At 58.8% G+C, this 20,733-nt stretch overlaps 1 protein-coding gene across 1 annotated transcript; it reads left to right on the forward strand.

Moving 5' to 3' along the window:
• Window positions 1-1,700: 1,700 nt before the first annotated feature.
• NR5A1 (nuclear receptor subfamily 5 group A member 1) lies at window positions 1,701-19,796 on the forward strand. The gene is made up of 7 exons (XM_071766272.1): window positions 1,701-2,021; window positions 4,134-4,373; window positions 4,769-4,910; window positions 8,063-8,703; window positions 14,758-14,877; window positions 14,978-15,125; window positions 18,664-19,796. The coding sequence occupies exons 2-7, from the start codon at window positions 4,272-4,274 to the stop codon at window positions 18,909-18,911; spliced, it is 1,401 nt and encodes a 466-aa protein (XP_071622373.1). The 5' UTR covers window positions 1,701-2,021; window positions 4,134-4,271; the 3' UTR covers window positions 18,912-19,796.
• The last annotated feature ends 937 nt before the right edge of the window (window positions 19,797-20,733 follow it).

The following is a 20,733-nucleotide window of genomic DNA, read 5'->3' on the forward strand; positions in this document are numbered from 1 at the left end:
AATGTCACCCCAGTGTGCACCTCTTTCCTGTGCCCATGGAATCCTGGGGCAGTGCATAACCTTCAGTATGAGCTCCATGTGTGCTCGCTGCTCCTGGCTGTGTGGGCATGTGCTGCCGGGGGTATCCGAGGTCTCCTTGCATGTCCCAGTGGAAACACAGTATGAAGCAGGGACAGAGGGCAGTAGCAGGGGTAAGAGGTTGGAGCTGTCCCTGCAAAGGGTCCTGGTGCTGGGGCTGGCAGCCACACCTGGGCATCCCCCATGCCAGAGGCTCCACACACTGGCCCTGCTGGCAGCCAGCTCCACCTCAAATCCCCCTTCCCAAATCCACCCTCCTGCCGTGAGCCAGGACCCACTGGGCTGCACCCTGGCCCATGCGCTGGCCCTGACCCAGGGCTGCTCGCCCGCTGCAGGAGCTGAGCCACGGCCTTGGCAAGAGCCTCTGCAAAGGAAAATGCCCAAGGCCAGTGGGGACGCACTTACCCCCGAAAGCACCTTGATGCAAAAATAGCAAGCGGCCGGTGTGAGGCCGGGGCTTCCCGGGGGAACAATGCCTGGCGGGAGGAAGCGGCCGCGGCCGCCCCGCAGCTCCATCCCCGCCTCGCGTGGTGCTGAGCCATGAGCCGCAGCGTGCCGGCCCAGCAGGGACCTTGAACCTGCCACAGATTTATTTTCCTTGACATTGGCATCGCGTCGGAACATCTGGCATGTGGCTGATAATTGCTGGGGATCGGGGCGGAAGCCGCCCTGGGCCTGGAGCTTCTTTCAGTGCTCTGTTTTCATTAGTTTTTCTTTTCTCTTCAGCTGCAGAGCGAGGAAAAAACAAGCAGGGCTGCACAGCTCACTGCTCCTGCTCCTCTCCCCGTGACCACGGCTCCCTTCTCCCCCAAGCTTGGTGTGGATGGGTGTCAGGGCCTGTCACTCTCCTACCATGTCTGGGCTTCACCCCTGAGGAGGGATGAGCCCTTCCCTGACCCCTGAGACTGGGACTGTGGGTCCTGCCACATCACCCTGGGTGCCAGTGCCACCAGAGGGCTGGGAGTTGTGGTAGCCACCCTTCCCTTGGGACACGGCAAAGAGCGGGACCTGTGCACAAACACACGGGGAGAGGCTGTGGTGATGGATGGCTGGAGCGTGGGGCCGGTGGTGGGAGCAAGTCCCTGATCTGGTGGGACAGGATTTGACACTTGTGTCCTCTTACCTCAGCACCTGGATCTGCTGCCCTCATGTTTTAGCCGGGCAGTTGGAAAGTGGAGCCCTGTGGCCAGCACCATGCCCACAGGTCAGGATCGTACCTGTCAACAGAGGGTGGGACAACCCACCCCCCTGCCAGGGGTTGGCTGCCCCTCTGTGCCCCAGGCCAGGGGGATTCAATTTCCTCCAGTGCCATTTTGGCACATGGGGAGCTGCTGGCACCATGCACAGAGGACCCCCCTCCCACCCTCCCCTGCTGAGGAGAACCCTCAGGCCCGGGAGGCCCCCGTTGTGGGTCATGGTGCTGGGTGGGTGTGATGGGCTTAAACTCCTCAGAGGCGTCGTGCCCCGTGGCCGCCTCCCTCCCGCCCTGGGCTGTAAATCAGCGTGGCTGTGGGTGCTGCCACCCGCCGCTGCCCCCCACCTCCCCGCTGGGTCTCTCTCCCCTGGCGCGTTATCTGCTGTGGGGGTCCCACTTATCTTCACTGTCACTCTCTAATGCTAGTTTATGGGCAGTGTTTTGTAGCTTAATTATGATGTTTTTCAGCGCCGTCACGTGGCCGCAGAAGCCAATAAGGCACCAAAGTGGGTCCATCCCGGCTGAGCCTGGCCCCCGTGGGGAGGAGATTGGACGGTGTCCTGCCCGGGGCGGTGTGTGCGCAGCCAGAGCCCTGACACCTTCCCAGCGGACACGGGTCCCATAAATCCCCCAGGCTGCTGGGACGGGGCTACAGTACCCAACACCCCACAGAGGCCCCTTGGGCAGCAGCTCCCGGCCCGGCACCAGAGAGGATCTTCTGCCCAGCAGGGCACGCAGCTGCCTTGTGGTGAGTACTTGGCCATGGGAAGAACCGCGGTCCCCCTGTCCCACCCATCTCCCACTCCCTGCCGCCATTCCCCGGCACAGCAGCAGCCAGGGCCCAAGCTGGGGACCCGGCGGGGCTTGGTGAGGAAGCAGGAGCTCTGCGTGGGCCTCCACTTCCCGTCCTGTCCCCATCAGCGGGCGTGGGGATGGAGGCTCTGCTCACCATGGGCGGTGGAGTGAGGCCTTACCATAGCCTTGGCCCCCCGGCCATGCTAACTGCTCAGGAATGACAGATTCAGCTGCCGAGGGGCTTGGAGAGTCCAGCTGGGGGTGGCCGGGGTCTCCGGGAACCCTGGTACTGTGTGTAACCCATGGAAGCACAGGCAGTCCCTGCACCCTGGAGCAGGTGTGGGAGGTGATAGGGACCCCTCAGTGCCTGGGGCTGGCTGAGCCCCCATCCCTTCCCCAGCCTGTGCTGGCCAGCACCACAGCCCTCGGCTCCAAGTTGCTTTTGTTCCTCGCGGTGTTTGCTCGGTTCTCCCAACTCACAGCCCCTCCTGGGCTCCTCTTCCCGGATGGCAAGTCCTGCTCCACAGCTGCCTGGCAGCTCCCTCGGGAGCTCGCGGGGGCCGTGGCCGAGGGGCTCTGCCGGCGGTGGGAGCACTCCTTGCCGGCCGAGCAGCGGCTGCCCCGCTCCGGGGGCTGCTCTGCTGCTATTCTTAGCCCGGGCTCCATTCCTGATGGCTCTGGAGCGATGCTCCGCCGAGCCCGTTTCCTGTTTGCCGCTCTCCCTGCCAGCGCGCTTCCTACCCACCGCACCTCTGGGCAGCAGCCGGGTGTGGGGTGAGCCGTGTGGAGCCAGGGGACACAGCTCCCCTTTGGCTGGGTGCTGCCAGCAGCAGAGCCAAGGCTCTGGGGAACCCACGGCCTCAGAGCCCCCAGGCCCCTGGCCTCCCCGCAGCTCCCCTGGAAGGCAAAACACCTCGAGTCTGAGCTCCCCACTTGGGGCCTGTGCAGGCAGCAGGCTCCTGCCTGCACTGGGACAGGCTGTGACTCTGCACCAGCCACCAAGGGTCTCCTGCCTGAGTGAATTAACCCTTATGGGAAGGGTTCAGCTCCAGCAATCAGCTCAGAGATGGACCCTTGAGCTCCCTGTGGCCGAGTGCCTGGACAGCAGTGCATGGCCAGCTGGCCTGGGAGTGTCCCAATGAGCAGGATGTTCTGGGAACATGGGTGCTTCTGTGCCGGTCTGCTGCTGTCGTGGAACATTTCATTAAGCATCCCTGAATGTGAATTAAATACTGGTGGTGAACCAGCCCTGTCTGACAGGTGGACCAAAACACCATCAGCAGTGTTGTTCCACTTGGGGTAGTCAGCACCAGGTCTGAGCCATCACCCCGTTAGTGGTTGTCCTGGGGGAGGTGTTGCCATGCACCCCAGCACCCTTCATGCATCTTTCTCTTGGCTCTGTGAGCACCTCCCGCACCTGGCCAGGGGGACTGCTAGGGGCAGGGGAACAGGGATGGATCTGAGGGGTCTGGCAGGTCTGTGCCCAGCAGATGCAGGGTGTTCCTCTTGCTCGGACATGTTCAATTGTGATCCAGCCCCCAGGACTCCTTGTTCCCATTCTGGTCCTGCTGCTCAAAGGCTGGATGCTCAGGGAGGTGGGGGGCTCCCTGGCAGTTCCCCACTGATGGCCTGGGGGAGCTGCACCAGCCCTGGGGTGAGCAGGGAGGGTCTCAAGCCCCCTCCTGCAGCAGGGTGCCCCATGCCCCTCCTGTCCTTGGGGTCCCCTTGGGCAGAGTCAGGTGTCACCAAGGCCTTGGCCGAGCAGCTCCCCTAGCTCAGGAGTGGCAGGGGGGGCTGCTCCTCCCCGAGCCCCCCAGCTCCCCTCTGCCCTGCACCTGGCCCGGGTTTGCTGATGGAGCTGCCCTGCCCGCCACCCGCCGGGGCCTGCTGGGCCGGGGGCCGGTACCGGGGGAAGAGCGCGTCTCCGTCCCCGTGTCCCCGGGGCTGGCAGGTCCCTCCGCCCCCGCCCCGTGTCCCCGTCAGCCTTCCGCTCTCCCCAGAGGAGGTTCCCCAGCCCCCGGGGGGCTGGCCGCTCGCCCGCACCAACATGGAGATGCTCTTCCAGGCGCTATAAAGGGCTCCTGCTCCGGCACCTGCCGCTCGGTCTCGCCGCGCCGCGCTCCCGCTCCGCACCCAGCGCAGGACTGGGGGTCCCCGTCCCGCTGACCCGCTGGCTTGTCCCGCATCAGGGCCGCTGGAGGGGATGGACTATTCCTATGATGAGGACCTGGACGAGCTCTGTCCGGTCTGCGGGGACAAGGTCTCCGGGTACCACTACGGGCTGCTCACCTGCGAGAGCTGCAAGGTAAGAGCGGTCGGGGCGTGCGTGGCCGGGGCTGTGCGGGGACCAGCGATGTGCGGGAGGTATAGCCGGGGATGTGCGGGAACCGGCGCTGCTCGGGGGCCGGTGGAGGGGGGAGATGGGGCCGGGGCTGTGCGGGGAGCGGGGAGGGGGCTCTGCCGGAGCCGGGGCAGCGGAGACAGCCGCGGGCCGCTCCTCGCCCGTTTTCGTTAGCCACGAATTAGCTCTCGGCGGCGGGACGGGAGTGCTGCCGCGACGGGAGCCCCGACAGCGGTGGGCGGGGGCGGCGGGAGTCTCTATCGGAAGCAGTGTGCGGGAACAGGGGGATGGGATGCCGGTGCCGGGACGACCATGCCGAGGTGCCGGTGCCCGCTGCATCGCCGCCGCCGTCGCTGCAGGGCTTCTTCAAGCGGACGGTGCAAAACAACAAGCACTACACCTGCACCGAGAGCCAGAACTGCAAGATCGACAAGACTCAGCGCAAGCGCTGCCCCTATTGCCGCTTCCAGAAGTGCCTGACCGTGGGGATGCGCCTGGAAGGTAAGGCAGCTCCGCGGGCACCGCCGGGGTCCGCGCCCGCCGACGGGGCCGGGGGCTGCGCAGTGTCCCCGGTGGCGGTCGCGCTGTTCTCGCCGGGTCTTCGGGCCGCTAATTTCAGCGGCAGCTTCGGTTCCGTTTTTGCCTCTCAAGCTAAAAAAAAATTCGTTTTTTCGCGTGGCGTCCAGCTTTCCCTTTTTTTGTTTTTGTTTTGTTTTCCCGGGGGTTTTGGCTGCTGCGGCTCCAACTTTCCAGGATTTTCTTTGCTGGCAGAATGGTTGGGAAATAGCGTAGAAATTATTGTTTTCCTTAAACACATAATTCCAGAAGCCAAGACTTAAGGAAAACATCAAATATGACGAGGCTTACGATAAAACTGCTGCAGACCCACCGCAAATTATATTTTTCCTGTTGGTGACATTTAGTACAACAGATTTCTCGTTTGACTCTCGGGGTAGTGCAATCGCAGCACCCCCGGCCGCCGCCCCGCTCAGCTCGGAGCAGTCGGTCCCGATGGAGATGTCAGAGTCGGGCCCAAAAATCCCCGGGTACTGCGGTGCGATTTCTGCAGCGCTTAGCACGGACCAACAAAAAAGCGTTTGGGGCACAAATCGCTGGCAAGAGATTGCGAAGCAAAAGCAGCCGCGGAAAGGAGCCCCCTTCACTCCCCCCCGGGCCAGCCGCCCCCCCACCTCTTTTCCTCTGAAATCGTTTATCATTTACAACGAATGAAGTGGGCTGGATGCTCCGACCGGGCTGAGCCCCCTCACCTGGCCGGGCTGGTTTCCAGGGCCCGGTCCGGGCGGGAGCTGAGGGTAGGGTGTGGGTTAATCAGAAGGTACTGGGTGCACTGGGTGCACTGGGTGCACTGGCACAGCGGCCACTCTCTTCCCGGAGCGGGTGAGAGCCTGCGAGCGGAGGCACAGGAGTAAGACACAACATCGAGCTACAACATCAGCCCTTGCAAACTCCCTGCGTGGGCCAGCTTCCAGTCCCGTTCCAAATAGATCCCGGTTTCACTCTCTTCTCTGGGCTGGAGTTACTGGTGCCCTAAATCGATTTCTTTGTGTTCTGGCAGTTTTGACCAGTGGTGCAGCAGAATTTGGCTGCTGGGGTATCCGTGGGCAAGAAGGCAGGGAAAACGCTTGTGGTGCCTGGGGGGGGACGACAGGCGTGGTCTCGGTTTGGACATTTTCGGCAGTTTTTGCTCTCTGTGGAGCTCATTCGGTTCCGTAGCCCACGAGGGCAGTGGCTGGGTTTTTTTTGTTTGTTTGTTTCTTTTCTTGCTGTTAGCTCTTTAGTGCAGCCCTGAAGCTGGTGGGGGTGGTCACCCAATGGAGGGTGATATTCCCACGGAACCGTCTGTTTTGTGCTAAAAACCAGAGCCTACTTTTCCCCTGTTTATGGTATTTTGGGGCAGGGAATCGGAGGTGGCGCTTGGAAGGTGAGTGTCAGCTCCTCTGGTCTGGGGATGCCGCGGGTGCAGGGGCTATGTGGGTGGCTCCAATTGGGCCCCCTTGTCCCAGAGGTTGGGGTGCACCAGTTGCTTGTGGCAGCCACCTGGGACCCAGCAAATGGCAAGTTGTTCCAGATCCCAAGTAAGGAACAAGCAGCAGGAAAAGCAGAGCAGGAGGGAGTTAAAGAGGCCTCCTCTCCTTTTGTGTTCTTGCTGGGAAAGGGAAGGAGATGCAGTAGCCGCTGCCTGCAGCGGGCTTGTGGGACTGGCTGTGGGAGAATACGGGCGATGCCATAGGGGTCCCTACCTGTGCACCCTGGCTCAGGGTCATGGGGCTCTGTGGGGTCCCTGGACATCACTGGGTCTGGCATTGAGCAGAGGTGGGAACACAACACTTGAAGAGAATGGGAGACTTGGGCTTTTGGTCTGCTCTGGCATCACCGAGGGGTGCAGCTCGGGGTGCCTGGCCTGCCAGTGCCAGCCAGGGCTGGGTGAGGGGGGTCTGCCCCTGGGGGACTCCGGCCGGGGTGCACACATGTGCTGACTGCGTCCTTGGCCAGAGGGGTGCGGGCAGGCTCTCAGGACGGGGGGCCACGGCACCCCCGCCTCGGAGGATGCCTCTGGCCGCCCCGCTCCAGCCAAGATGCTGTTTTCATGAATAAAGAATGAGAGAGGAAGAGCGGGGCGGCTCCCCTGGGAGCACATTCTTGCTCGCCCTGGAAATGCTGCTGCCGACTCTCCTGCCTTTGCAGCCTGTCTGGGAGAGCCTGGGAGGTGCCCTGGCTCCCCGGGGGGGCTGCCCGCGCTTCCAGTCGCTCCGGGAGAAGTAGGAGAAAGAGCGGCAGAGGTAACAGCTGAGACACAAAAGCAAGACCCGCCTGCTGTCAACGGAGACGCAAACTAGCACAGAGGTTCTTTTCCCTTTGATGCTAAGTCTGTGGGCTCTCTTCCATCCCTCTGCACTGCCGTCCAGCTCCCAGCGAGCTGAGGCACTTCCAAGGCTGGGCCGGGAAAGCAGCCCCCGGGTGTGGAGGGAAGAGCTCCGGCTGCAGAGCAGCACCTGCTCTCTCTCGCCCTGACACATTCTTGGGTTTCTTTGGGAGTTCAGAGGGATCATCTGCTTTGCTAGAGCCAGGAGGTTCTGATGGGGCTGTTAGAAAGACTTGACCACCGTGCTGCCCATGAGAGAGGCAGAGACAGGCAGAGCATAAGCCTGTGCTGTCTGGATGCAGGCAAACCTGGGCCCCAAAGGGGCTGGGGGGGTTCCAGGCTCTGCAGAAAAAAAGAAAATCCCTGGGGCTGGTCCAAAGTCAGGGGCTGTAAGAATGAAAGTGAGTGTTGAGCCCCATTTTTTTTTCTCAGGCTTCACAGGCTGTCCTTTAACCCATGGGAGTTGCAGACTGCTTTATTTCCCAGTCTGTTTCAGGGTTAAAAACAAATTTCCTTCCTTCCCTGCCATTCCCAGAGGCTCTGAGGGTGACACCAGCAAGGCAAGAGCTGGGGCCTGACACCCATGCCATGTCCCTGCTGTGTCTGGTTGGGCTGGGAGCACCACAGTCTATCCAGTGGCTTTCTGGGAAGATCTCCCCAGTGCCCCCAGCCTTGTTTGGCCACTAAATCCCCCCTATCATTGCCCCGTGGAAGTGCCGTTCTCCCTCTGCAGGGGTTCACTGCAGCCTCTGCCCTCTCTTGCCCCCAGCTGTGCGTGCTGACCGGATGCGTGGAGGGAGGAACAAGTTTGGACCCATGTACAAGCGGGACCGTGCCTTAAAGCAGCAGAAGAAAGCTCTGATCCGTGCCAATGGCTTCAAGCTGGAGACCATGCCTCAGATCATGTCCCCGGTGCAGAATGACTACAGCCTCTCCTCCACCATCCACAGTATCCACGCCATGGCCAAGACCTTGCCTCCCAACCCCGCTGCCCTGACGCCTGTCGACTACGAGCGCAGCCCCTACGGGACACCCTCCCTGGGAATGACTGTGCCCAGCCACGTGCCGCTCGCCGGCTACCACTACCCCTCCTTCCCCAACCGCACCATCAAGTCTGAGTACCCAGACCACTACACAAATGCACATGAGCCTGTGCCTGCCTACATGTACCCAGAGACCTACCCCAGCAGCTCGCCCCCTGACATCCCCGAAGTCATCCTGAAGCTCCTGCAGCTGGAGCCCGACGAGGCCCAGGTCAAAGCGAGGATACTGGCCTGCCTGCAGCAAGAGCAAGGCAAAGGGAGGCATGAGAAGCTCAGCACCTTCGGCCTCATGTGCAAGATGGCTGACCAGACCCTCTTCGCCATCGTGGAGTGGGCACGGAGCTGCATCTTCTTCAAGGAGCTGGAGGTAGGAGTTTGGGCAAGGGGGAAGGATGCTGCACTGGGTGGCCAGTGGGAGACAGGTGGGATTTGGGTGGAAATACCGTGAGGATGGGATGCTACTGTGAGCAGGATTTGGGCTGAAATGCTGTGAGGATGGGGCAATGCCCTGGGGCTGCCACCACTGCAGAGCTGCTGCTGTGTCCCCATCCTGCTCCCCTCCCCTGGCACAGCAGGACTGGAGGCCCCGGGGCCCCATGGCAATGTTCAAGTGATTCCTGCTGTCACCGTGGGGCTAATGATTGCAGATTCATCACGGTGGGGGCAGGTGTGGAGGCAATCGCCGGCAGAGTGACTGCAGTGTCAGGCTCAAGATATAATTGAAAAATGTAACATTGAGGAATTATAGTTGAGACAATTCTCTCCTCTGCCTTCAGGAGGAAAATCGATGCTGTCAGGTGGGTGCCTATTAGCACCAGGCAGCCAGGGCAGTGGACACCACCAAACCACCTCCAGAGCTACTTGCACTGCCAGCAGCAGTGAGCATACCTGGCTGGGGGATGTGGTGCTGACCTCCCTCCTAGAAGGCCACCACATCTAGGAAATTCCCCTGAAAACTTACCAAAGGGGTGGATTAGCAGGGTTGGGGCAGCCTCTGCCATCCTGCAAACCTTGCCAAGCTTTCAGACATTTTCTGTTCCTCTCCTGGGCTGACCTAAAATCCCAAACTGGTGCAAAAACAGGAGAGAAAATTTTGCAGTGTGTCCAAAACCCAGAGAACCATGTCCTGGGATGGCTGGGAGACTTGTGTGCCTTCCCATGCTTCAAGTGTTGGGCTGTGCAACCCAGCTCTGGCCAAAAGCACCTTCCTCCTGTTGTGCCATGGGGACAACGCCCCGGGACAGGGCTAGGTTCTTCCCCATGCCCATCCCACCAGGTGCCATGGGGCTGAGTGTGGCAGAGCCTCACAGCTCAAAATAGCCCCCGGCTGCCAGAACAGTGTCAGGAAACAGCATTGTGGGGGTGGGTCGGGCTCATTTCAATCGTATCAGTGTCCAGCCTGGATTTTGGGAACAGGGTGGCTGTTGTTTTGCAAGAGATATTGTAAACAGTGTAAATTCAGCTCCCGGCTGCATTGCCGAGTAGCCTTGTAACTCCATTGTTAGCCTGATTGTGCCACCAAAATAGGCTCTTTCCGTGTGAATCAGTGTCAGCGGGCACTCCTCCTCACTCAGGGCTCTTGGGGGGGAATGCAGGGCCAGAGGCCTCACCTGGGCAGGACCACTGCTGTCCTGCCAGGAGTGGGAAAGTCTGCTGACATGCCCAGGACGGGGGACACGGTGGCCTTGGGAGGTGGGCTCAGCTGGGCATCACCATCCCTCTTCCTTGTGCCTTTTGCCTTCAGCCATGTGGTGAGCCTGGGGCAGATTTCCAGCATCTCTCAGGGCTGGGGACCATGGGACCAGAGGGAGCGTGAGAAAGCACGGCTGGTGATGGCCTTGGCTCCTTCTGAGCCCCCGGCATGGGCTGTGGGGCAGAGCCCCTCTGTATGTGCCCCCCTGGAAGGTGGCTTTTCCTTGGGTACAAGGAGAGATGCCATTGGGAAGCAGGAGCAGGGCTGGAGCTCCTGAAAACCCATTCCAGCTCCTGCTGGCACATAAAACCAAACAGCAGCTGGGGCGGTAAATGAACTCCTGCTAGTGCTGAGTTTATGGCTTTACCCTAAAGCCTGTAGCACAGTCAGACCGTGATCTCAGGGATCGATCACCAGCATGGCCCTGCTGAGTTCTCAGGGCTTCTGGCAGCAGCTCTCTCCATCCCCTGGGAATGGTTTTACTCCCAGATTCGGAAGGTTTGTTGTCTGAGGCTGGTGCAGGGATCCAGGCTGGAAGGGAGCTGAGCTGGGACTTGGCTGCAGGGCACAGTGCTGGAATGAGGCTGGAGCAGGGGCACAAAACCTTGGGACATGGGGACCCACTGGGTCATGCCTGGCCAGGATGAACCTTTGCTCCCTGCCCAGGGAGAGTGGGAACAGGTCCCCCTGGAGCTGGCAGACCTTGTTCCCATTCCCACTGTCCTTCCCATTCCCGCACCTGCAGCCTGGTGAGGGGCAGTGGCAGAGTGGGTGCTTGGCCATCTCCTCCTGGTGGGGGTGTCCAGGGTGGGGGCCCTTGGGGAAGGCACCCGGGGAAGGAGGTGGGGAGCCAGGCTAATGGCCTCTTGACATCGGCTCACACGCCACGTCTGCCCAGAGGCGCGGGGCGGTCAGATTGAAAACAGATTTAACTTCCCAGATATATCGTTTCATTTAAGGGCCAGTAATTCTGTCAGTCTGCCACTGACAAACGAGGGTCCCCATGCCAATCCGCCGGGGAGACTGATGTCGCGGCGTTCATCTTGTGTCACCAGGCAGAGAATTACGGACTGCGCTGGCCTTCGGAGCCAAGACTAATAATGCCGCGCGGCAGAGGGGATTTGGGGGCCCACTTGTTTATCGAGGGCCGTCCAGGCAGCCGTGGCGCGGGGCCACGCGGGCGGAGGTGGAAGAGGTCAGCGCTGACGCCCATAAATACAAACTTTAACTGAGTCGAGATGAGATGTGTCAGGACTGAGGGAAGATTTGCAGCATCTCTTCAGGAAGAAAAATATGGGCTGGGGGTGAAATATATTTTGTTGGGTCGTGAGTCTCAGGCAACTTTGTCCTTTCAGATGTAATTTTTTTATATATATATGGAAAGAGACAGAGAAATGTGTGTGCACACGCACGCTTGCACACTCGCACTGTGCCTGGTTTGCTCTATACACACCTATCTTGCACTGCCTTGTTTATATAGGTGTTACTGCTGTGTGTACATACAAATGTTGTGCACACAGGGGTGCAGTGACCTTTAGATTGGGATGAGCAGCCAGGAATGTTAAACAAATTACTGTGGTTCCAGCCTGAAGGCCAGGCTGGGCTGGGCATGCAGTGGGTCCCTGTGGCTGGTGGGGGGGCAAGGTGTGGCTGTGGGGAGCAAGGGTGGACCTTTGGTCCCTCTTCACCATGGGGTTGGGGCAAACAAAACTCCCAACCACAGGCAATCCCCAGTGGCAGGGGGGGATGCTGAGGGCAGTGTTATCCCCACAGCCTGCCTCAGGCCACTGGGTCTCTCTGCTGGGCCACCCTCCCTTACTTCTCCTTAGAGACCCTGGGGCAAAGCCCAGTTGCAGTCAGTCGCTTCCCTGCCTTTAGCACGTGTGGGTCAGCTTGACCCCATCTCCTGGCCAACAGCCAGAGTGTTTTTGGCAGATTTGAAATCTCCTTCTGGTCATGGATGCTGCAGCAATGTTTAGCATCCTGTGCACTGGGGGAAATGGGACAGCTCTCCCTGCCTGCTGGCACAGCCCTCGCCTCTCCTCCAGGACACACACCCAGAGCCACGATGCCCATGTAGCCTTGCAGCCTGCAAGCACCTGCAAACAGCAGCAGCCTGGGACACAGCAGCATGCTCTGCCAGCAGGGAGAGGAGATCCCAGCCCTGACGCTCTGGACTTGGTGTTTTTTCACTTTAAGACTCCCATCACAGTGGTATCTGGGCAGGGGGATGGGGACCTGCACTGACCATTAACACCTTAGTTTTGTGTGGGGTTTGATGGCAGGAGGCTGGCGGGCAGTAATCCACTTTCTCACTTCTCGGTAGCTGAGGTGATGGTTCTGCTCGCACCCTGTAATTGCCCGGGCTGCAGCTCGGGGCACTGCCGTGTGCTCTGCACCTTTGTGGGAGCAGCCGGGGCAAATCCTGCCCCAGAAATCTGGGAGGAGGCTGAAGGAGCATCCCAGGGTGAAGGCAGGCTGGAGGCATCCAAGCACCCCTTGTGCCTGTGGTGTGCTGGAGATGGAGGGGGGAGAGGCTGGCGATGGATGTCCTGGGATCCTGAGCACAGCAGGGTTCCTGGTGGGTCTCTGTGTCCTGTCACTGCAGGACAGTAGTGCCCGAGAGGGGCTGCCCAGGAGCAGTGGTGCAGGGAGCAGTTGGGCTGTGCTGTCCCCATGGAAGGCCTCGTGCTGTGTGCAGAGCATTTTGTTGTGCATTTTGTGAATGGGTTAAATGCTTGTTTTTTAAAAAAATTGCCTCTTAAAGACAGCTTGCTTCAAGTCCTTGATAAAGCACTCCACTGGAAAGCCTTGACATTAAAAGATGAAGATCCTTTGCTTAACTTTTAAAGCCAAGAGTGGGTGTGTGGTGCCTCACCCAGGAGGACTGATGAACACAGTCTGCTCCTCTCCTGGGAGGCCAGGCTGGTGCTGGGCACCAGGGGGGATGGTGTCCTGCTGAGAGACCCCTTCAGTGGGCTGCACGGCTGGAGCATGACCATGTGCAGACCCTGCTGCTGCCGCAGCCCCGGGCATGGGGACACACAGGTTGGTGCTGAGGTGTGGGCAGGGCTGGGGTCCCTAGAGATGTCCCCAAGCCCTGCTCAACCCCCAGAGCCCAAGGGGGTGCAGGGAGGTGCTCGGCTGAGGGAGTTGAGCCTGTGTGTTGCTTTGGGAGAAGCTGATTAGTCATTTTTAGAGGAAGAAAAGAAGGTTTCAAAATGGTTGAAATGCTTCCTTTTGGGATAGCTGAATTTTTAAAAACGGTTTTTAGAGCAAAACTTTCAGGCTGTCCCTTCCGGAGCTTGTCCTGCTCAGGAATGAGGCACAGGAAGGAGCTTCCAAAACAACTCAGGAGAACAGAGGAGCTCTGGAGCAGTGGGAGCGTGCAGCGGGGCTGGCAGCGTGTGGCCAAGCGGGGCTCAGCTCCCGGCCGGGGCTACTGCCAGCTGCCCAGGGGTCAGCAGCAATGCAGAAAATCTCAATTTTGTTTTTTGATGAAGAATGAGCTTTTACCCCAGCTCTTTGTTCAGCAGCTGAACAGGAACCTCACGGTCTGTAGGGCTGGGCTGTATACCAGGGCTCCTCCACTTGCACCCGCTGCAGGCAGGTGTCACACCTCGGGTGTCCCCAGCTGCTGCTGCTGCTCTCTCCTTGCCTTGCTCTGGGGCTGACCACCCCCACATCTGAGAGCAAATCCCAGCAGCTCACAGGGAGTGCTAGGCTCCGAGACCATAAAGCACTTTCTCATCTGACTTCCATTCCTTTTGCAATCTCCTGGTGCTGGTTTATTGCAGCCTCTTCAGCAAATCGAGAGCATTATCCAGGCCTGCGATGCTGCATCTGTCTTCCTCCTATTAAAGGCAGGGAGCACAATGGCACTGCAGAGCTCTTCTGCTGGCGCTGAACGTGCTCTGCTGGGAAGCATTATGGATAACCCCACCCCTTGCCCTGCACCAGCCCTGCAGGAAAAGGGGGCTCCAGGCAGGGCAGGGGTTCAGCTCTTTGCAGAAGGGAGTTGAGATCTCACAGAGGCCATGCCAAGCTGGTGACCCAGAGTGGTTCTCAACAGCCAGTGGGGAAGGTGGTTGAGTGGTACATGGGGCCAACACACCACATCCAGACATAGGGACCTGGCACAGCTCGGGGTTCTGCTGAATGCAGCTGTTGGTTCCAGCAGCTCATCCTGCCTGCAGCCCACTGGCATTCCCACCAGACCTTTGGAGGTCCTTACACTTTGTGCTCAAAGCAGACCTGGTGCTTACAACTGGATATAGATGAGGTCATCTGGGGTCTTAGGGGAAGGCAGAGGTTTGTCACATCTCCAGCACTACATCCATACCCAAGGCATTGCTCACCTTGGTGTGAGGTCCCATCCACTCTCTGCTCCATATAATGGCACTGATGACTGGACTAGTAGTTCTACTTCTGGGTGCTCAAGGTGAAAATACATTATTTTTTGGCACCGATGCCAGTTTAGTGGAAAACCCTGTTGTGCTCAATGTGAGCACAGATGGGTGTGGGTCCCACCCAGCTGGATGCTATGCATCAAAGGGTGCGTTTGATCTGTGGCTGCTGCAAGGCTGGAGTGTGGAGCTGACCCTAAACACAGAGCTGGGTACTGGAGTGTTGGGGCAGGGCTGGGGTAGCCTGATCCTCTCCTGCCTCCTTGGCTGGCCATGCCCTGGTGTGCTGGGTGTCAGCGGTGTGGCTCTGGCTGTGTTTCAGGTGGGTGACCAGATGAAGCTGCTGCAGAACTGCTGGAGTGAGCTGCTGGTGTTTGACCATGTCTACCGGCAGCTGCAGCACGGCAAGGAGCACAGCGTGCTGCTAGTCACTGGCCAGGAGGTGAGTGTGGGGCACAGGGTCCTGTCCCATCCCTTCTCCTACCCCATATGTCTCTGGGGGACTGTGGCCACCATAGCTGATGTTACCCCTGTCCATACAGGTGGACATGTCAACCATCACAGCCCAGGCTGGCTCCATCCTGAACACGCTGGTGCTGCGGGCACAGGAGCTCGTCCTGCACTTGCACTCGCTCCAGGTAGACCGTCAGGAGTTCGTCTGCCTCAAGTTCCTCATCCTCTTCAGCCTCGGTAAGCATTGAGGGGGGGCACAAGTGAGGGGTGGCCATGCTTGGACAGCCCTTCTGCCACGTCATGGATGGAGGGAGCACAAGGGGAGTCTGGCCAGGCCGTCTGTGGCACCAACGGGTGACTAAGGGCTTCTAATGAGATCTAGGACCTTCTGAAACATCTCCCAGTGCAGGGCCGGGTGCTGCCCCCAGGCACAGGGGACGATGCCAACCCTGTAGCCTAGCAGAGCCTGTTTTGGTCACCGCAGCGGGTAGGGAAACAACCGGCTGATAGGGCTGTGGCAAAACATGCGTGTTGAGAGAGGCGGGGGCTGGGGACGTCCCTATCTCCCGGGATTTGCGTCAGAGGGCCCGTGCCAGCGGCAGGGGCTGCGCACCGCTCCTGATTAGGCTCAGCCCCGGAGCCTGCGGTCGGGCCGAGCCGGCGGGTTCACACCGTCCTGCCTCCCCCAGACAAAATACACGGGAGCTGCTGCCAGAGCGCGAAACGTCCCTGGAGGTGCACAGCTCCATCTGCTCCTGCCCTGCTTCTGCTCCTGCCCTGCTCCTGCTCCAATTCTGCCCTTTCCCTGCACCCGTCCACCTTCATTACCGGTGCTGACACTGTCCCCTCAGCCCCGTGCCAGTAGCAGGTCTCACCTCCCGGCAGCAGGGCCTGCCAGGGGCTCAGCTGGCTGCCTTGCTCCCGGCTCACACCTCTGCCTCTCCTCACACGCCTCCACGGCCACTGCTAATTGGACCCATCCGGACAGGGCAGGAACCAGCAGCTCCCCAGGGAAACTTGTGCTTGGGTCCCTGCAGCGCCCTGGTGCTGAGTCAGGATGGTTTAGTCCAACTTGGGGTGGCCCTGTCTCCATCCCTGGCCCTGTCCCCATCCCAACGCTACACTCAGTCTGCACGTGTGTTTGTGCACCATGGGTCCCATCCAGGTGTCAGCAGGCCATGAGCGGCGCATAAACACTGTGTGTTTTGGTATTGGGTGCTTGACAGAGTTTGGATCACTGTGTGTCCCATTGCTGAGGAGTCAGCCCACTCCAGGGGTGGTTCTGCCACTGTGTGAACAAGTGAGGTGAGAGCACTGATGTGCTATAGGCAGTGGGAACCTGCTCCGGGTCAGGGCCAGCATGGTCTGAGGGACCCACTGGTGTGACTGGGGTTTGCTGTGGATGTGTCCCTGTTGCCGGGCAGGTCCAGCAGCCCTGGGGGCAGGGTGGGTGTCTCAGGGCACAGGAGCTGTGCTGTCAGCCCATCCTGCACCTGCGGCATCTCCTGCAGCTGACTTTTCTTCTAGAGCTGTTTTGAAATCCAAAGAAATGGGATGCGATAATTTTCTCTTTAAACAGTGATAAAGTGTAGCACAAACAGTGCCCAGGCTGGGAAATAGAGGAACCGGTGGGGCTCTCACCCTAAGCTGGGACCTTCTCAGGCTGCTACCCCATGGGCTCAGCTCCAGGAGGGGAGGTCACTCCCCACTGCCCCGTGTCCCACCAGCACGGCCTCACAGAAAGCAGGAGCGGGGTCCTTCCCCCCACGGCTGCTGCTGCTCCGCTTCCCCTGGCAGTGGCTTTCAGGAAGGACATGGCGCTGGTGCGCTGTGGTTTCCCATACATCATTTTACCCCAAACCCAACTTTTTCTCTCCATATTGCAGAGCTCACTTGGAGTAATTTGCCCTTCGCAGGCTCAGCTGTAGAGGATGGGATTGTGTATTATGTGCAGGATGTAATTGCCTTTAACAAGAGAATTTCCACATTTACCACTCTGCCACAGCACAATCAAAGCCAAGCCCCTCTCACAAGAGCTGCCATTTGAGTTCTAAATAGATTTCTCTCCTGAGCAGGTAAAGAGATTTAATTAAAATTAGGGCTTCTCAAAATAGCAATATTTATGAGGACAGCACAGGTTAGCTTTGTTCTACAGAAGGGCTTAATAGAGCCTTAATGGATTGACCTATCATTCGATTTCATGACTTACATTCATGAAGCAGCTACTCTTGGGGAGGGGAGGAAGAGAGGCTTTTATAGCCCACATTCCCTTAAGCGTTTGCAATTTATCAGCAGCTTCTCCCAAACAAAAGGAGCTGTGAATAGGAAGAACACTTGAGGGCATAGAAATAATCCCAGGCATATCTGTATGTGTGATGGGAGGCTTTGTCACAGGACAGTCTTTGCAACTGCTGCAGTGTCTCTAAATGAAGTGAGTCAATGTTATTTGGACAACATTCTTTATTCCTTGCAGGAATGAAAAGATTATTCAAATATTCAATTAAACATTGAATAGGGTCTTTCAGAGAACCAGGTGAGTTCATCGAGTAGAACTAGCTATTGTTGAGCCAACTCAGGGGATAGGTTTGACATTTATCAATATAACTTCTTTTTTCTAATGACATGCACAATAACCCTATGCAGATAAAGAGATTTCATAACAACAACCTGGGGAGAAGAGAGATGGCCACAACAGGAGCAAATGTGCTGCAGGAGTGAAAAGGGAAGGGTGATCTGATAAAGTGCAGCTTGGCAGGACCCGTGGTAACCAGTGCCTGTGCTATGGAGTGCCCAGCTGTGGGCATGGCTGGAGGCTATGGCTCCCTGGGGGTCCTGCAGCCCCCCCAGCTCTGTATCTGTTCCCTCAACTCATGCTGGGGGCCCCCAGCTTTGCTGGGCTGGAGCAGTGCCTGGTGCCATCACCATCCCGGGGGAGCTCTGCCAGGCCAGGTAGTGTGGGGAGGCCATGGACACCCCCACACAGCATCTGGGGTCCCACCTGCTCCGTGCTGCAGCAATGTCCAGCACCAGCACTGTGCTCTGCCCTCCTAACAGCTGCTCATCCCTTTGGCTACAGCAGGGACCCTTCTGGATCAAAGCCATGTTTGTTTCCCCTCTTTTTGGGGATAAAAGCAAAAAATAACCCCCAAACACCTAACTGTCCTGGCCAGCCTCATGCCCAGGTCTCTCAGCTCCCAGCTTGTGGGTTCCCAGCACAGACCTGGATCTGGTTGCGTGTTGGTGGCCCTTGGACATGGGCAGGGAGTGGGCAGGGCTGGTACCCAGGGGCAACTGGATTGCGGGGGAGCTGCTGTGGCCCTGGTGATGCACAGAGGATTTGGGTTTCCAGGCTGGGGAGCCTTGTTGCCATATTGGAAAGACGAGGTTTATCAGGGAATTAATTCAGCCACTCCCTCGACCTTCAGGAATTAAGTGGGGCTGATGGCAACAGCTCCCTGACTGTGGGTGCAGCAAAGTTTCAGCTTTGTGGCTTTCTGGGTGGCAAGGGTTTGGGGGAGGGTGGCCCACACACAGGCCCTCCTGCTGCCCGTGACGGTTTGGACATCCATGTTCAGTGTCTGGGGAGGCCCAGGGACAGAACAAGAGTGGGGACCCTGTGGCCAAGCAGGGGTGGGGTGCAGGACCCCTTCTGTTCTGCATTCTCAAGCACGAGGGCTGTTGAGCGGGGGGATAGGTTCGTCCCAGCACAGTGCAGTAGGGATGGTGCAGATGCATGAGTCTGGCACTATTTCACCATCCCATCTCCCCCCTGCAGATGTGAAGTACCTGGAGAACCACACGCTGGCTAAGGATGCTCAGGAGAAGGCCAACGCGGCGCTGCTGGAGTACACACTCTGCCACTACCCCCACTCTGCCGACAAATTCCGGCAGCTGCTGCTGCGGTTGGCAGAGGTGCGGGCGCTGAGCATGCAGGCAGAGGAGTACCTGTACCACAAGCACCTGAGTGGGGAGGTGCCCTGCAACAACCTCCTCATCGAGATGCTCCATGCCAAGCGGACTTAAGTGCGGCCTCCAGCAGGGACCCGGCAGAGCCCCCGGCACTGCCAGTGGCACAGCAAGGGCAGGCTGTGTGCCTGGGGCTGGGGGCTGCAGTGCCTCTCCACCTCACCTTTCTCAGTGATGCTATTTAACCTGTACTATTGGAAAAGTCCCAGATGGTTTATTTTAATACACAGTAAGGTCAGCTGAGGGCTGCAGGGCCGTGGGCTGGGCTGCCCCTTGGCTCCTCTGCACACACGGTGCTTGACCTGTTGCTGCCTGGCCCGGCTCTGAGGTTCCAAGGAAGGGCAAAACCTGTCCTGGATTTTCTCCTATTCATGCTCCTCTCCTGCTGCCTCTACCAGCTGTTTCTCCACCGCTGCCCTCTCTCCCCCAACCCTGCCCCATAACTCAGGGCCCTTCGTGCACAGGGCAGGGGAGAGGTGAGGGGAACCCCAGGTTGGGGTTTTAGGGCAGTGGGGGTGTCCCCAGACACCAGGAGTGAGGCAGAGGATTTCTGCAGGAGCCAAGGAGAACTCTGTGGTCAGGGCTGGAGGTGGTGGCTCCATGCAGCCATGCCAGGACCTCAAGGTGCAGGTATCAGTGTCCACAGCCCCACAGCGCTGCTGCTTGCTCTATGTCCTGCTGCTACCCTGGGTGAGCCAGGGCAGGCAAGGACAGGGCTGGGCAGAGCTGGGCCCTCAGCTGAGATGTGTTTTTCTCAGTGCTTACTGGTGCTGGAGACACCAGCTGTGGCTGTGATCATCTCTGGAATATCAAAGCTTTGCTGTTGCAGCTCTAAGAGATTCATCAGCAGGAAGAGGGGGACTGTCCTTGGGGCCTGTGGCCCTGCTGCTGCACCCTCACTGACACCAAAATCTTGTTGTTGGAAAGCTTTGCAGGTCATCTGCACCACGTGGCATCTGCACCATGAACAGAGTTGGTTCCTAAAGCAAGAGGACAGGGTGGCCCCAGTGGGGGTCCTGCTGCCCTCCATCCATCAACCAGGTCCAAGCAGTGCCTGGAGAAGAGCTGAGGGGGAGGATGCAGGTGATGCTGGCCTGGCAGGAGGGAGGTGTGGGGCAGCAGCAGGTCCAGGCTGCAGAGCCCAGAGCTACTCCTGTGCCAGCACGGGCCCAGGTGCTCGGGGGAGCTGGGGGGCTTCTCAGCCCCCTCCTGCTGCCCAAGCGCATTGGCAAGGAGTAATAAGAATTGTCCTGTGCCCCATGCTGGGCCAGGCCGAGCCCCCAGAACCCCCTGTGACACTCTGCCATATCTCTGGCTGACAGCAGATGCTGTGCCAAAGCCACAAGCAAGAGCTGTTGGTTCCTCTCTCACCATGGGACAGGGGCTCACAGACATGACTGGGCAGCACTGGGGGGCTGCAGCCCCTCAAGCTGGGATGTGCTGGACTTGTGCTTCTGCTGAGACTCTTTTGGTGTCAGCCTTCCCCTCTTTTCCTCCCATGACCAGGTAGCCCAGCATGGCCCCTCACCACAGATGGGTCCCCCAGACCCACCGAGGCTCCTCCAGCACAGCCAGGGGTGGTTCAGGTTTGTTTTCCACAGAGGGTGTTTGCTCCTCGTTTGGAGGGGGCTGCGCAGAGCCGGTGCCTTGAGGAGCTGCAGGTGCTGCACGGTTTATGGAAGCTTGTTAGATGCAGAAGAGCATGTTTGTCTCTGCTTTTCAACATGTTTGTGCATTTTCCTCCTGAAGTCTGTGGTTCAATTTCACCTTCTTCTTTTTGTGAACTTAAAGAACTGGAGAAAATGGTTTGGGAGGTAAAAGATGTTTTCAGAAAATGAAGTGTCCTTAAGTGTCTTTCCCTCTCTGTCTCTCATATCCT

Source organism: Heliangelus exortis, chromosome 22 (assembly GCF_036169615.1).
Source record: "Heliangelus exortis chromosome 22, bHelExo1.hap1, whole genome shotgun sequence".
Lineage (NCBI taxonomy): Eukaryota > Metazoa > Chordata > Aves > Apodiformes > Trochilidae > Heliangelus > Heliangelus exortis.

Coding starts and splice junctions, on each gene's coding strand:
- NR5A1 (XM_071766272.1), top strand. CDS start 4,272: ATGGACTATTCCTATGATGAGGACCTGGACGAGCTCTGTCCGGTCTGC. Junction 4,374..4,768: donor TCACCTGCGAGAGCTGCAAG/GTAAGAGCGGTC, acceptor CCGTCGCTGCAG/GGCTTCTTCAAGCGGACGGT. Junction 15,126..18,663: donor CCTCATCCTCTTCAGCCTCG/GTAAGCATTGAG, acceptor TCCCCCCTGCAG/ATGTGAAGTACCTGGAGAAC.